Source organism: Anomaloglossus baeobatrachus, chromosome 5, assembly GCF_048569485.1.
Source record: "Anomaloglossus baeobatrachus isolate aAnoBae1 chromosome 5, aAnoBae1.hap1, whole genome shotgun sequence".
Taxonomy (NCBI): Eukaryota; Metazoa; Chordata; class Amphibia; order Anura; family Aromobatidae; genus Anomaloglossus; species Anomaloglossus baeobatrachus.
In genome coordinates, this window is record NC_134357.1 from 559,996,365 (window position 1) to 560,013,518 (window position 17,154).

At 48.0% G+C, this 17,154-nt stretch overlaps 1 protein-coding gene across 1 annotated transcript in view; it reads left to right on the forward strand.

Moving 5' to 3' along the window:
- LOC142313008 (uncharacterized) overlaps window positions 1-17,154 on the forward strand; it is a 74,569-nt gene that overhangs the window by 39,307 nt on the left and 18,108 nt on the right. Inside the window, exons 8-10 of the mRNA XM_075351995.1 lie at window positions 10,258-10,396; window positions 10,480-10,577; window positions 10,775-10,865. Coding sequence (XP_075208110.1) covers window positions 10,258-10,396; window positions 10,480-10,577; window positions 10,775-10,865 — 328 coding nt within the window. The remainder of the gene's footprint in view (window positions 1-10,257; window positions 10,397-10,479; window positions 10,578-10,774; window positions 10,866-17,154) is intronic.

Below are 17,154 nucleotides of genomic sequence, written 5' to 3' on the forward strand. Positions count from 1 at the left end.
ATGTGCTTGGGTTCCCTGCTATGCATATGCCTTGATTGCCTTGACTTCATTCCTCCTATGTAGTGGATTTTTCTGGAACATAAAGTATAATGCCTAGCAATATTTGGCTGTGCAGGAGCAGGGCCCATTTTCAATTATCCTAAGACACTCAATGTGCCTGCTATGTGATGCATAATGATTTATGTAAGCTTTGTGGTTATGGATTTTGGTCGGATGCATACAATTGCGGTTGGCCTGAGACTGACTAGACTGATCACTGTGCCCTGGTATCTGAGATCCTGCTGAGGTTATTTGATACATAAATCTATAATTTAATATACAGTTATTTTCTCATACTGGCATGATCAAGCAGTCCCCGGGCATAGTCAATTGCTGTGTTAATTTTTGGTTTTTTTCACACAGTTGTGGTTGTCTGATATTCCCACACTAACCCAATAAATTTTGGTCCCTTTGATTAAGATGGACCTTGTGGCTCCACATAGCAGGCATAAGTAGATTTTGAGCATAATCATTCATTGTGTAAACTACTGGACATTCATGTCAGCAATCGACATATGGTGCATATTTTTGGGCATATTTGGAACTTTATGATATGATACTCGGATTTTGAGGACTCTCTGCATGAGTTCTTGCAGGTTATGTATGTACCTTTTAATATCTCTCCTCTTAGCCTCATCTAGTCCATATTTTGTAAACAAAATTTGTATATGTATTTTTTCACCATGTTCATATTCTGGGAAATTTATTAATAAATATGCATGAAAAATACATACTGTTTGAAGCATCTTTACTCATCTCCTCCTGTTTTTTATTCATATTCTGAGTAGCTCAGTTCCACGATGCGGAGTCCCAATTGAGGGACTTGTGCATTGTGGATGAAATACACTGTTGGAATATATGTATCTAATATTGTGTGGGCACTATGCGTCCAAAAATGCTGCGTTTTTTGTGAAAAAAATTTGTCAAAATCTCTGCATTTGAAGAAGCAATATGTCAATTGTTTTGAGTGTTTTGGCAGCGTTTTGGTAACATTGAAGTCAATGAGAATTATCAAAACGCATCCTAAAAGAAATTTCTAGCGTTTTCCATGCTTTTTTGATGAACGCATGCTTTTTTGTCAAAATGAAAGCATGCGCTTTTGCCATTATAGTGAGGTCAAGAGGTTTCGATTTGCCCTCACATCCATTCCAACTTTAAAAAATGAGTCAAACAATACTTTTACTTTATTTTGAATATATAAGTATTAAATCTCATTAATCATTTTTGGTAAATTATCATTATAGTGTATGACTTAAAGGTTATTATTTTTTATTTATTTTTTTCATTTTTTTCTTACTGTTTGAATGTTCAAACTTTATTTAGTTGTGTATTTGTAGTGAAAACGCATCTCAATTGAAGCACTGAAAATGCATGTAAAATGCGGTCAAAACGCGGCAAAAACGCTATAAAAACGCTTGCGTATTTCATGCGTTTATGTGGTCATAAGCACATTTAACAATGACAAATTCTGCCAGAGGATGCGTTCATTTCTGCAAATTACTCAACGCAACGTTCGCACATGGCCTTAATATCACCAAGGATTGGTGCACTGTTCCCTGTTCATGTTTCCTCCTACTACTACTCCACTTCGTCCACCTCCTCCTCATCCGGTCAGCATAACACCTGCACGACCAACCTCAGCTCAGCACAGCCATGGGGAAACAGCAGCAGGCTGCTCTGAGACTCAGCTGTTTGGGGTTGAAATCCCCCCCCTGAGCTGGAGCTATGGATGGACTCCGTGGGGGTCTTTTGTAAAATTGTTGCTCTGTGGGGCAACGTTTCCTATCTTGACTGTGTGGGTGAACCAAGAATATAGACTACATGGGGGAAATTTGTTAAACTTGTTGCTCTTTGGGGGACGTCTGGAAATCTTGACTGTGTGGGTGAAGTCGGTATACAGGCTCTGTAAGGGTACTTTCACACTTACGTTCAGCGGAGTCCGTCACTATGGAGAATAGCGCAGTCCGTTAACGCGCTGCGCTATTGACCATAGACTTGTATGGACAACGCACTGTAACGCAAGTGTCAGCGTTACATCCGCTGGACGACGCAGCATCGTTATTTTGACACTGCGTCGGGCGGAAGAAACGCAGCAGGTAACGTTGTTTTGAGCAGCGGAATCTTCTGGATTTCACTGCACATGCTCTTTTTTTTTTTTTAATCAAACTTTATTTTGGCTCGCGGTGGCCGAACGTTCAGCTGAGCGCCCGGGCGCCGGCAAGCGACAGCGCTCAGCTGAGCGACCGGCCGCCAGCATGCCCGGCCGCCGGCAAGTCACAGCGCTCAGCTGAGCGCCCGCCCGCCAGCATGCCCGGGCGCCGGCAAGTGACAGCGCTCAGCTGAGAGCCCACCTGCTGGCATGCCCGGCCGCCGGCAAGTGACAGCGCTCAGCTAATCACCGGCGGTCGGCTGCAGGGAGCGATCAGCTGATCACCCGGCGGCCGGCTACTGGGAGCAATCAGCTGATCACCCGGCGGCCGGCTGCAGGGAGCAGTCAGCTGATCGCTCACAATAGTCTGCCGCTGGTAAAACTATAAAAAAAATAAAAAAAAAATAAAAACGAATTGCGTTGTTTTGCAGCATCCGTTGCATCCGTTGTGCCACTATATGCAACACATCCGTTGCATCCGTTACACAACGCAATGCAACGGATACCGTTCAATGCAAGTGTGAAACTAGCCTTAGGGACCTTTATTACATTGTTGGTCTGTGGAGAATCTCTGAAATCCATCTCTGTAGGGTCACTGTTAAAATTTTTAGTTGCTAGGTAACCATAATTACAACGTGACAGAAGCCCTTTAAGGCTGCTTTCACACATCCGGCTTGAGCTCTTCGGCTCAATCCGGCTGTGCAAGCTATGCAACGGATGCGGTGAACACACCGCATCCTTTGCATAAGTTTTTCCTTTGCGGCCAGTCCGGTTTTTGCCACTGAGCATGCGCAGTGGCAAAAACCGCATGTGGCGGCCGGATGCGGTTATTGCCGCATCGCGCCGCATCCGGCCGCCATAGGCATGCATTGAAATGCGCCGCATCGGCCGAATGCGGCGCGATGCAGTTTTTTTTTGCCGCACGAAAAAACGTGCCAGGCAACGTTCCATCCGGCCGCCGCATCGGCTAAATCTGCCGCATGCGGCAAAAACCGGACGGAACGCAAGGCCATGCGGCACAATGCGGCACTAATTAAAGTCTATGCAGGAAAATCGCAACCGGCAGCAAAAAAAAAAACGGTTGCGATTTTCCTGCAAAGTGCCGGAGTGTGCCGCATTGCAGAAACCGGAGGTGTGAAAGCAGCCTAAGTCATTTACCTATCCACATATGTTTGCAGGGCAATTGGCATGGTCTTATTCCCATTCTAGGGACCTTTTGCAGCCCCCTAACCCTTATTACAAGAATTTAGCAGCCCCGAACTTGGACTCCGTTGTGAATACACACTGCTCTGCTCCGAACACGTCTTACACAGACGACTCTGCACACATTGAACATACACAGCTCCATTCCACACGTTGTACACACACACGGTTCCTCTCCGAACACATCATTCAACACTCTTCTCCTCTGTGTACATGTTGTAGACATATGGATGGCTCCACTCCATACACATCGTATACACACGGCTCCGCTCCCCACATGTCGTAGACACACGGCTCTGCTCCCTACACCTCGTACACACACGGCTCCGCTCCTTACACCTCGTACACACACTACTCCGCTCCTTACGCCTCGTACACACACGGCTCCACTCTGCACACCTCGTACACACACGGCTCCACTCCATACAGCTCGTACACACACGGCTCCGCTCCGTACACCTCGTACACACACGGCTCTGCTCCCTACACCTCGTACACACACGGCTCTGCTCCCTACACCTCGTACACACACGGCTCCGCTCCTTACACCTCGTACACACACTACTCCGCTCCTTACGCCTCGTACACACACGGCTCCACTCTGCACACCTCGTACACACACGGCTCCACTCCATACAGCTCGTACACACACGGCTCCGCTCCGTACACCTCGTACACACACGACTACGGCTCCATACACATCGTACACATACGGCTCAGCTCCGTACACTTCATACACACACGGCTCAGCTCCGTACACCTCGTACACACACGGCTCCGCTCCAAACACCTCGTACACACGGCTCTGCTCCGTACACCTTGTACACACACGGCTCCGCTCCGTACACCTTGTACCCACACGGCTCCGCTCCGTACACCTTGTACACACACGGCTCCGCTCCGTACACCTTGTACACACACGGCTCCTCTCCGTACACCTTGTACACACACGGCTCCTCTCCGTACACCTTGTACACACGCGGCTCCGCTCCATACACCTCGTACACACGCGGCTCCGCTCCGTACACCTCGTACACACACGGCTCTGCTCCGTACACCTCGTACACACACGGCTCCGCTTTGTACACCTCGTACACACACAGCTCCGCTCCATACACCTCGTACACACACGGCTCCGCTTTGTACACCTCGTACACACACGGCTCCGCTTTGTACACCTCGTACACACACAGCTCCGCTCCGTACACCTCGTACACACACGGCTCAGCTCCGTACACCTCGTACACACACGGCTCCGCTCCAAACACCTCGTACACACGGCTCTGCTCCGTACACCTTGTACACACACGGCTCCGCTCCGTACACCTTGTACCCACACGGCTCCGCTCCGTACACCTTGTACACACACGGCTCCGCTCCGTACACCTTGTACACACACGGCTCCTCTCCGTACACCTTGTACACACACGGCTCCTCTCCGTACACCTTGTACACACGCGGCTCCGCTCCATACACCTCGTACACACGCGGCTCCGCTCCGTACACCTCGTACACACACGGCTCTGCTCCGTACACCTCGTACACACACGGCTCCGCTTTGTACACCTCGTACACACACAGCTCCGCTCCATACACCTCGTACACACACGGCTCCGCTTTGTACACCTCGTACACACACGGCTCCGCTTTGTACACCTCGTACACACACAGCTCCGCTCCATACACCTCGTACACACGCGGCTCCGCTCCGTACACCTCGTACACACACGGCTCTGCTCCGTACACCTCGTACACACACAGCTCTGCTACATCCACACTGTAAACCCCTCCTGACCCCACACATAACCTTCCCCTCATCCAGCACCATGACACCCAGCACAGCAGAGCCCTGCATACACTGAGGAGCTGATCATGTGACCCCTGACTCCTCCCCTCCATGTGACATCATCACAGGTCCTGGAAGCACAGAGCAGCCATATATCTAGTGTGTGCCGTGTGGTCCTGTAGGTGGAGGTAGGTGGGGAGCGGCTCCAGGCTTTCTTGGGCCCTGGGTGATAGAGTCTCAGTGGGCCCCATGCACACACAGACACGCACATACAGACATACGCAGGGGCGTACATAGAAATCAAGGGGCCCCCCTGATAAAAAAAACCCACAATAAAATATTAACATAATAATCATCATACATGTTACTGGGGGCAGCTTATAGTCAGAAATAACACATACTACATAGTGTTACAGAACAACACCCACCATACCAAGGCCAATAATACATTGCAAATAACGCCACCACACCATGACCAAATATCACCACATAGAGTCTGAATATAAGCATCATCCTGTTACTGAGCAAAGCCCACTGCACAAGGACCAGTGAGGTCACACCGCAAATCCCCCAAAAACTGGGAACTTGGCCTAAAGTAGCGATGTCCTTCTTCGAAATGTCTTCTACATTTTCAATAAAATTCTGTAAAGTATAGAGATAATACACACACAGTGATGTCACAGTACAGGGGGATAATACACACAGTGATGTCACAGTACAGGGGGATAATACACACAGTGATGTCACAGTACAGGGGGATAATACACACAGTGATGTCACAGTACAGGGGGATAATACACACAGTGATGTCACAGTACAGGGGGATAATACACACAGTGATGTCACAGTACAGGGGGATAATACACACAGTGATGTCACAGTACAGGGGGATAATACACACAGTGATGTCACAGTATAGGGATAATACACACAGTGATGTCACAGTACAGGGATAATACACACAGTGATGTCACAGTACAGGGATAATACACACAGTGATGTCACAGTATAGGGATAATACACACAGTGATGTCACAGTACAGGGGTAATACACACAGTGATGTCACATTACAGGGGTAATACACACAGTGATGTCACAGTACAGGGGGATAATACACACAGTGATGTCACAGTACAGGGGGATAATACACACAGTGATGTCACAGTACAGGGGGATAATACACACAGTGATGTCACAGTACAGGGGGATAATACACACAGTGATGTCACAGTATAGGGATAATACACACAGTGATGTCACAGTACAGGGATAATACACACAGTGATGTCACAGTACAGGGATAATACACACAGTGATGTCACAGTACAGGGATAATACACACAGTGATGTCACAGTACAGGGATAATGTACACAGTGATGTCACAGTACAGGGATAATACACACAGTGATGTCACAGTATAGGGATAATACACACAGTGATGTCACAGTATAGGGATAATACACACAGTGATGTCACAGTACAGGGATAATACACACAGTGATGTCACAGTACAGGGATAATACACACAGTGATGTCACAGTACAGGGATAATACACACAGTGATGTCACAGTACAGGGATAATACACACAGTGATGTCACAGTACAGGGATAATACACTAATACACACAGTGATGTCACAGTACAGGGATAATACACACAGTGATGTCACAGTACAGGGATAATACACACAGTGATGTCACAGTACAGGGATAATACACACAATGATGTCACAGTACAGGGATAATACACACAGTGATGTCACAGTACAGGGATAATACACACAGTGATGTCACAGTACAGGGATAATACACACAGTGATGTCACAGTACAGGGATAATACACACAGTGATGTCACAGTACAGGGATAATACACACAGTGATGTCACAGTACAGGGATAATACACACAGTGATGTCACAGTACAGGGATAATACACACAGTGATGTCACAGTACAGGGATAATACACACAATGATGTCACAGTACAGGGATAATACACACAATGATGTCACAGTACAGGGATAATACACACAGTGATGTCACAGTACAGGGATAATACACACAGTGATGTCACAGTACAGGGATAATACACACAGTGATGTCACAGTACAGGGATAATACACACAGTGATGTCACAGTACAGGGATAATACACACAGTGATGTCACAGTACAGGGGGATAATACACACAGTGATGTCACAGTACAGGGGGATAATACACACAGTGATGTCACAGTACAGGGATAATACACACAGTGATGTCACAGTACAGGGATAATACACACAGTGATGTCACAGTACAGGGATAATACACACAATGATGTCACAGTACAGGGATAATACACACAATGATGTCACAGTACAGGGATAATACACACAGTGATGTCACAGTACAGGGATAATACACACAGTGATGTCACAGTACAGGGATAATACACACAGTGATGTCACAGTACAGGGATAATACACACAGTGATGTCACAGTACAGGGGTAATACACACAGTGATGTCACATTACAGGGGTAATACACACAGTGATGTCACAGTACAGGGGTATAATACACACAGTGATGTCACAGTACAGGGGGATAATACACACAGTGATGTCACAGTACAGGGGGATAATACACACAGTGATGTCACAGTACAGGGGGATAATACACATAGTGATGTCACAGTACAGGGGGATAATACACACAGTGATGTCACAGTACAGGGGGATAATACACACAGTGATGTCACAGTACAGGGGGATAATACACAGTGATGTCACAGTACAGGGGTATAATACACACAGTGGTGTCACTGTACAGGGGTATAACACACACACACACACACACACACACACACACACACACACACACACACACACACACACACACACACACACACACACACACACACACACACACACACACACACACACACACACACACACAACACAGCACAGGAGTTTCTGATACAGACACATTTGGACATTATAATACTCACTCGCTCCTGTAATGTGAGAGATGATGATAGTGGTCCCGGCCTCAGTGCTGCAATTCCTGTGAGTTCTCCTGGCTGCTCCTCCTGCTCTCTGCTTTTTCTTTCTATTCCTTCTGTTCTCCGCTTCCCACTGTTTTTTCTGCTCTCTGTTTGCTTTTCTCTCTTTTCTATGGTCTCTGCTCCTTCTGCACTGTTTTCCTTTCCATATTTTAATTTCTCCCGCGATGTACAGAACAAGCTCCGCCCCCTTTCCTGATTGGCTGTTCTCCTCCTGGCACCTCTCACAGCTCTGTGACTGAAAGAAGCTGCTGCCTTGCCACTCCCTCCTCTTCAGCACACGCCAGGCACAATGTGCAGTGTGGGCGAGGGCTGCATCTCTACGTTGGCCAGCTTGCAGCTATACAAACAGTGGACCGTTCAGCGGTCTTCATCAGCTGCTTGGTGACGGGCCCGGAGGCATGATGCATAAAAGTTAAAACGTACACACTGCGGGCAGCTGCCCAGAGCCCCTCCAGCTCACGGGCCCCACAGCACTGGCGGGGTCTACCTCTATTGACTGTACTCCACTCTACATATATATACATATTTGAAGACAAATTCACAAAAAAACATAGAAACGCACATACAGTGAGGGTAACGGTTATGGCTAAATCCCAGTGGCTAGAAGGACCTCGAGTGTGGCTGGCTTGGGTAGTGGGAGTGGTCGGCTTAGTTGGTGGGCATGGTGATGCTCTACTATACTGATGCAAGGGGGATTTCCCCCCCAACCCTGTCTGGGGATCTTACCCCCAGACCCTCTCTTTTAATAAACTCCATGCGTACGTGAAAAAAGAATGTTGCTTCCTGGTATCAGTTGGTGGAGGCCCCACCCCTTCTGGTCACATGCGCATGATGTCAGCAGGGGTCTCTCTGGCCACTGGGATCTTGACGTTACCATATATCTAGTGTGCGGCTCTGCAGGAGGAGGTGTGTGGAGATTCCCCATTACTGGGCTCAGGCTCCATACACATTAGATGCTGGGGGAGAACAGTTGGTTGCTTGGTGGCTTTTTCCCTGTATACAGGAATGCTCGGTTGTCGGCTCCTGTGTTCTCTATTCGCTGCTGACAGAATCATCCGGCCGCTGTTTATCTGCTGGAAGTAAAAGATCTGACTGTGGAGAATCCGACAGACCGGACCCTTCTCCCGACATCCTCTGCTGTGGAGAGTGCACAGGGGGCGCAGCAGTACGATTATATAAGTGCAGGTGTGTTGTTCTCGGGCTGATGCTCCTGTGTTTCCTTCAGTCTCTGATGACATCACTGCAGCTACGTCATTGGTCACAGCGGTGATGTCACTATGTATGATACATGATCACTGTGGCTCTCGATTGGCTGTAAGTCATGTGACGGTGACATCACTGTGACCTCAATCACCGAGGATCCATCCTGACTGAATATTAAACTTATATTTCCCTCCACACACAATCTACACGTTCTGTCTCATATGTTTCCCCTTATTATCTCCAGTAATTGTATTATTACAGCAGATTCTTTATGATGTTACATCGTCATCTTCTCCCCATTCAGGTCCCTACAATATCGGATCCTCTCAGTGGAGATCTTCTATAGAAGAGAATTCTCCTGATTGCCCCGTGAAGGATGGATATGGACAGGGACAAGATGGCGGAGAGGATATTACACCTCACCCTAGAGATCCTCTCCCGGCTTACTGGAGAGGTGAGAGATTCTGATGACGTCACATTACATCATTCTTATCTATGGGAATAACAGATGGACAGAACTGGAGAGGTGAGGACTCTGGAAATGTCTGGAGTGAGATTTCTTACTGTGTCTCTCCATAACCAGGATTACACAGTAGTGAAGAAGACCTCTAGTGAGCGCTGTCAGGCCCCTGTGTCTGAGGGATGGGGAAGACCCCTGAGCCCAATCACGGGGCCTCCACTTTACCCCCCGATACATGAGGACATCAATGACCAGAAGATCCTAGAACTTACCTACAAGATGATTGAGCTGCTGACTGGAGAGGTGACACTGCTGGGAATGCTGGGACATTATACAGTAACGCTATGAAGGGATCGGGGGTGACGGTATCATTGTATGTGTCAGGTTCCTATAAGGTGTCAGGACGTCACCGTCTATTTCTCCATGGAGGAGTGGGAGTATTTAGAAGGACACAAAGATCTGTACAAGGACGTCATGATGGAGGATCCCCAGCCCCTCACATCACCAGGTAATAGACAGGACTAAATACACACGGCCTATAATTATCTGTATGTAAGGAATGAATTCAGTCCCTGTATGTGTCTCCTCCAGGTCTATCCAGTAAGAGGACAACACCAGAGAGATGTCCCCATCCTCTTCTCCCACAGGACTGTAAACAAGAAGACCCCGATGTTCCTCAGGATGATCAGGTAGATGGAGAGAAGGTGCCATGAAATCTCCCTATGATGTGTAGACGGCTGTGAAGGTCTTGTGCTCAGTCTTGTTTTATCCACCAGTATTATATGTTTTATACTTGTGTAATGAGAGCGGTGGAGATGGCAGGATTAGTGTTGATCATAGATGTGACTTCTCCATCTGTCTGTGACTTTTACAATATTTGTTTCAGGGTGAAGATCTGCCCAATATTAATAGTACAGAGACATATGTGGGGGATGATGAGTGGATTAAAGTGGAAATTCCTACAGATGACTACCCAGGTGAGGAGTGACTAGAGTTGAGCGCGGTTCGTGGTTCTCCAGTTCGCGGCTCGAGTGATTTTGGGGGCTGTTCTAGATCGAACTAGAACTCGAGCTTTTTTGCAAAAGCTCGATAGTTCTAGATACGTTCGAGAACGGTTCTAGCAGCAAAAAACCAAGCTAATTCCTAGCTGGCTTTCCGCTGTAATAGTGTAAGTCACTCTGTGACTCACACTATTATGACATTTCAGTGTATAGTGTGCGGGAACAGCACATTCAGATCACTGCTGTTTGGATAATGGCGATCGCCATTTTTTTTTTTTTTTTTCTTTGTTTTCCTTCCCTAAGCGCGCGTGTAGTGGGGAGGGCCAGCATGTCAGCCAATCCCAGACACACACACAGCTAAGTGGACTTTTAGCCAGAGAAGCAACGGCATGTGTGATAGGATGTCCATGTCACATGTCCCTGCATTATAAAAACGAGTATCTGCCCGTCCGGACGCCATTATCTCTTCTGCGTCCTTGGTGTCAGACATCACTGGCGCAGCTCCTATTGCCGATACACCTGTATACGCTCCATACACAGCGCTGGACAGCTTAGGGATAGCACTTTCTATCAGTCCTTTTAAGGGCTCATACCGGCAGGGTCAGAGCCATAGGTGACAGGTCCTGAAAACAGAGTTTAACAGCTACACAAGATGACAGCGTCTGTGTAGCTAAGGTCAGGGATTTCCTCGCTGCATTTCCCCATTAGGAGGGATAGAAAGGCAGGCTTCCTTTCCTCTACCCAGAGACCCACAACCCTGCCACTGTACCCTCCTGCCCTTTGCACACTCCAACTCATTATAACTAAGCCATTATACTAGCAAACACTGAGTGAACTTAGTGGCATCCTAAACGTGGCTATTGGACTTCTGTATAGTCCCAGTAGTGCACAGATATTTGCAGCACGTCTGGCTGCATTGCACACTCAAACTCATTATAACTAAGCCATTATACTAGCAAACACTGAGTGATCACAAACACAGTTATCCACCTGATGAAGATATTGTGTATATCGAAACGCGTTGTGGCTGATAGAAAATAATAAATTCTAAAAAAAATTAATCTAATACTGTGGCCTCCTTAGCGCTCTATCAGACCATGCTTCTATACTTTACTGCTGATCTTCCCCCCTGTGGGTTCACGGCAAGAGCTGCTTGATACGGAGGTCAGATTTCCAGAGACGCCCAGTGATCTGTCATGTGACCAGCTCTTCAGGAATTTGCTTCCCTGGATGGACATCGTGGGCTAACAGGTTAGAAGATTACTGACACCACACTCCTGCCTTATACCGTGGTTGTGCGAGGGCTGCACAACCACATCAGGTGAGAAGATTCCTTTTCTCCTCCTCACCGCTATCTCCCAGAACCTTCACATGCGCTCCCTTGTTTAATTTTTATCCATTATACTAGCAAACACTGAGTGAACTTAGTGGCATCCTAAACGTGGCTATTGGACTTCTGTATAGTCCCAGTAGTGCAAAGATATTTGCAGCACGTCTGCCTGCATTGCACACTCAAACTCATTATAACTAAGCCATTATACTAGCAATTTATGCTGCCAGTTTAAGGGCCGGAGTTGCATTGTCAGGGATATTTATTCTATTATTCTGCTGTTAATAAAGCTAGACCACCGCTGCAATCTACACCACCTCTCAATCTTTACTACCACATTTTCAGTGCACAATCTTGTCGCAATCAACATGAGTGGCAAAATGACAGATGCTGGTGGAAAGGGGAAGAGGCGTGGTGGAAAAGGAAAAAAAGGGTTTGTCCGTGGGGAAGGTGGCAAAGCTCCATTATCATCTGCTGAAGATAGACCATCTACCAGCAAAAGTAAGATGTCTACTACTTACCGTGGACAATCCGATGTGCTCCCTTTTTTACGGACACGAACAACAGGAACAAAGGTAGATGATGGCCAAAAAATGAAAATGCTTGAATGGATCTCAAGTGGTCCAACAAGTGCCCTCTCAGCCACTTCAAGTACCGCATCCAAAAAACACCAGTCCTCTGAGTTGTCATCCCAATCAAACTTGCTTTCTCCCAGCTCTGAAGTCTCCATCAGCCCTGCACAGTATGGTGGAACTGAGATGGCTGAGTCTGCAGAGCTGTTCAGTCACACTATAGCCTGGGAATCAGAGGTCTGCTCCCAAGCTACAGTGAGTACAGACCAGGAAATGGTCTGCAGTGATGCCCAGAACCTTTGTGACTCTGATTCAGGCCGTGAGGACCACGTTTCTGAGCATAATGTTGACCCTTTGTCACAAACTGTAACACCTGTGGTTATAGACAATGAGGAACATACTGATGACGATGAGACGCAGATACCAGATTGGGATGACAACTTAAATATTCGGTCAGGGCAAGAAGAGGCTCGGTCTGAGGGTGAGGGGAGTGCAAACACAACAATTGATGATGAAGTTCTAGATCCCACCTACTGTCAACCCCCAGTCAGGCACTCGAGGAGGTCAACAGAGGCGGTGGAGGAGGATGCAACCAACGACGAAGTTACCTTGCGCCTTCCTGGACAGAGTCGGAGCACTGGTAGCACGTCTACAACTGCATCATCAGCCACCACTCTGCCTCTGAGCACTAGTCGGGGGGGCTCAGCAGGTCGCATGCCCTCTAACCCTTGCCTAGCCTGGTCCTTTTTTGACATAGAAAAAGATCGCCCAAATTATGTGATGTGTAAAATTTGTCGTGATTCTGTTAGTAGAGGTCAAAACCTCAGCAGTTTGACAACTTCTTCCATGAATCGTCACATGAAAAAATATCATAGGTCCCAGTGGGAAGTTCACCGTGCTGCAATGCGGCCTAGCGGAGCGAACCATCCACGGCCTGCCCCTTCCAGTGCATCCGCGCGCTCTTCATCTTCTAGGACTGTGGGGACAGCTGTCACACCTGGTTTTCCACGCACAACTTCCACCACTGTAACCGCAACAGGCAGTTTGCTTGGTAGGTCGTCAGTTGGTTTGGAAGGGGAAACAAGTGAGTGTGTACAGCTCTCTCAGACATCGATAGCACCAACGTTGGATGAAGGCAACATCATGTCTCCGCCTGCACTTTCCCCACAAACCTGCATTTTTCCAGGGACACCCTACTCAACACCGTCTACACACAGCAGCCAGATCTCTGTCCCTCAGATGTGGTCAAATAAAAGGCCATTTCCTGCGACACATGACAAAGCTAAGAGGTTGACTCTATCCCTCTGTAAGCTCTTGGCTACCGAAATGCTGCCTTTCCGCCTAGTGGACACACAGGATTTTAGAGACCTTATGTCTGTCGATGTGCCCCAGTACCAGATGCCTAGTCGCCACTACTTCTCTAAGAAAGGTGTGCCCGCGCTACACCAGCATGTCGCACACAACATCATCCCTCCCTTGAGAAACTCTGTGTGTGAACGGGTGCATTTCACCACCGATAATTGGACCAGTAAGCATGGACAGGGACGTTACATGTCGCTGACTGGGCACTGGGTAACTATGGTGATAGATGGTGAAGGGTCTGCTGCACAAGTCTTGCCGTCCCCACGACTTGTGTGTCAATCCTCTGTCTGTCCAAGTTCCGCCACTGCTTCTGCCTCCTCCACCTCATCTGGGTCCTCCACCTCCGCCCCAAGCCTGCCTGGTCAGGCCACCAGCGTTCTCACTGCGCAGAAGGAATCACGCACCCCTCATTACTATGCTGGCAGCAGAGCGCAACGGCATCAGGCGGTCTTTAGCTTGACATGTCTTGGTAATAGGAGTCACACAACTGAGGAGTTGTGGTCAGCTCTGCGGTCCGAGTTTAATAAATGGTTGTCTCCACTCAACCTGCAGCCTGGTAAAGCCGTGTGCGACAATGCTGCAAACCTGGGTGCGGCCCTTCGCCTGGGCAAGGTGACACACGTGCCTTGTATGGCTCACGTGTTGAACCTTGTTGTCCAGCAATTTTTAACACACTATCCCGGCCTAGATGGCCTTCTGACCAGGGCACGAAAACTGTCTGCTCACTTCCGCCGTTCAACCGCCGCAGCTGAGCGACTTGCATCGCTCCAGAAGTCTTTCGGCCTGCCGGTTCATCGCCTGAAATGCGATGTGCCGACACGCTGGAATTCGACTCTCCACATGTTACAGCGACTGTGGCAGCACCGCCGAGCCCTGGTGCAATACGTCATGACGTATAGCCTGGGCCAACGAGATGCAGAGGTGGGGCAGATCACCCTGATGGAGTGGTCTCAGATCAAGGACCTATGCACCCTTCTGCACAGTTTCGACATGGCGACGAATATGTTTAGCGCTGACAATGCCATTATCAGCATGACAATTCCAGTCATTTACATGCTGGAGCACACGCTAAACACTATTCGGAGTCAGGGTGTGGGACAACAGGAAGGGGAGGAACTACAGGAGGATTCATATGCACAAGGGACAACAACATCACCAAGGTCCAGACGTTCATCATCACCAACGCGGCAGGCATGGGACCATGGGGGACAGGAATCAACAAGGGCGCATGGTAGCAGGCGAAATGTTGAGGAAGGTGCAGGAGAACATGAAGAAATGGAGGACGAACTGTCCATGGACATGGAAGACTCAGCGGATGAGGGAGACCTTGGTCAAATTTCAGTTGAAAGAGGTTGGAGGGAGATGTCAGAGGAATAAAGAACGGGTAGCACCTCTATGCCACAAACACAGCGTGGACTTGGTCCGCATGGCTGCGCAAGACACATGAGTGCCTTCTTGTTGCATTACCTCCAACATGACCCTCGTATTGTCAAAATTAGAAGTGATGATGACTACTGGCTTGCCACACTATTAGATCCCCGGTACAAGTCCAAATTTTGTGACATAATTCCAGCCATAGAAAGGGACGCACGTATGCAGGAGTATCAGCAGAAGCTGTTACTCGATCTTAGCTCGGCTTTTCCACCAAACAACCGTGCAGGTGCAAGGAGTGAATTTCCCAGTTGTAACTTGACAAACATGGGACGGTCTCGTCATCTTCAACAGTCTACCCGTACCAGTAGGACTGTATCTGGTGCTGGTAACAGCAATTTTATGGAATCTTTTCATAATTTTTTTAGACCCTCCTTTGCAAGGCCACCAGAGACAACAAGTCTGACACTTAGTCAACGGCTGGAGAGGATGATACAGGAGTATCTCCAAATGAACATCGATGCCATGACTTTGCAAATGGAGCCTTGCTCATTTTGGGCTTCAAATCTAGAAAAATGGCCAGAGCTCTCCAGTTACGCCTTGGAGATTTTGTCGTGTCCAGCTGCCAGCGTTGTCTCTGAACGTGTCTTCAGTGCTGCTGGGTGTGTGCTGACAGATAAGCGCACGCGTCTGTCCAGTGACAATGTGGACAGACTAACGTTCATCAAAATGAACAAGTCATGGATCCGCCAGGACTTTACTACCCCTGTGTCATCCTGGGGAGAGTAAATGCTTGTGGATTTGGAATGTGCTTGATGCAAATCTAGATGTGAAGGGTACAACTATGGCACAAGTGCTGCCACTGAATGGGTGGGTGTGTGTGGGGCACAATTTTTGGAAAAAAAAGGGAGACTCCGCTTGGAGTAACCCTTGCTTGCTGTGTTTTTTAAAAATGATCCAAGATGAACAGAGCTGGGATCAGGAAAGACTTTGCTACCTACCCCGGTGTCATCCTGGGGACGGTTAAGTATGGCGTATTTTAGAATGTGCTTGATGCAAATCTAGCTGTGAAGTGTACAACTGGGGCACAAGTGCTGCCACTGAAGGGGTGTCTGAGTGGGCCAATTTTTGGAAAAAAGGGAGACTGCGCTTGGAGTCACCTTGCGGTGTTTTACATGATTTTAGAAGGGCATGCCATGCCTATATCTGTGTCTTGTCCTCTTTTTTCCTCGTAACGCTGTTTTGTTTTCACATGAGTATATGTCCTTGTCACTTTCCCATGTGTTTGTGTTGTGTTGTGAGTTGTTTGTCACCTTTTGGACACCTTTGAGGGTGTTTTCTAGGTGTTTTTATGTGTTTGTGATTGCCTGCCATTGTTTCCTATGCAGTTCGAGTTCGGTTCGTCGAACGTTCGACGAACCGAACTCGAACGGGAGCTCCGTTCGGCGAACCGACCTCGAGCCGAACCGCGACCGGTTCGCTCATCTCTAGTAGTGACCACTAAATGCAGAGAAGTCACAGATTCTTCTCATTCAGCAGCTGCTACAATGTGGGAGTAAAAGGAATGAATATAACCAGCGCTGGACTAGAGTACCCTGAGCCCAGCAGAGATAACCATTCTTGGGGCCCA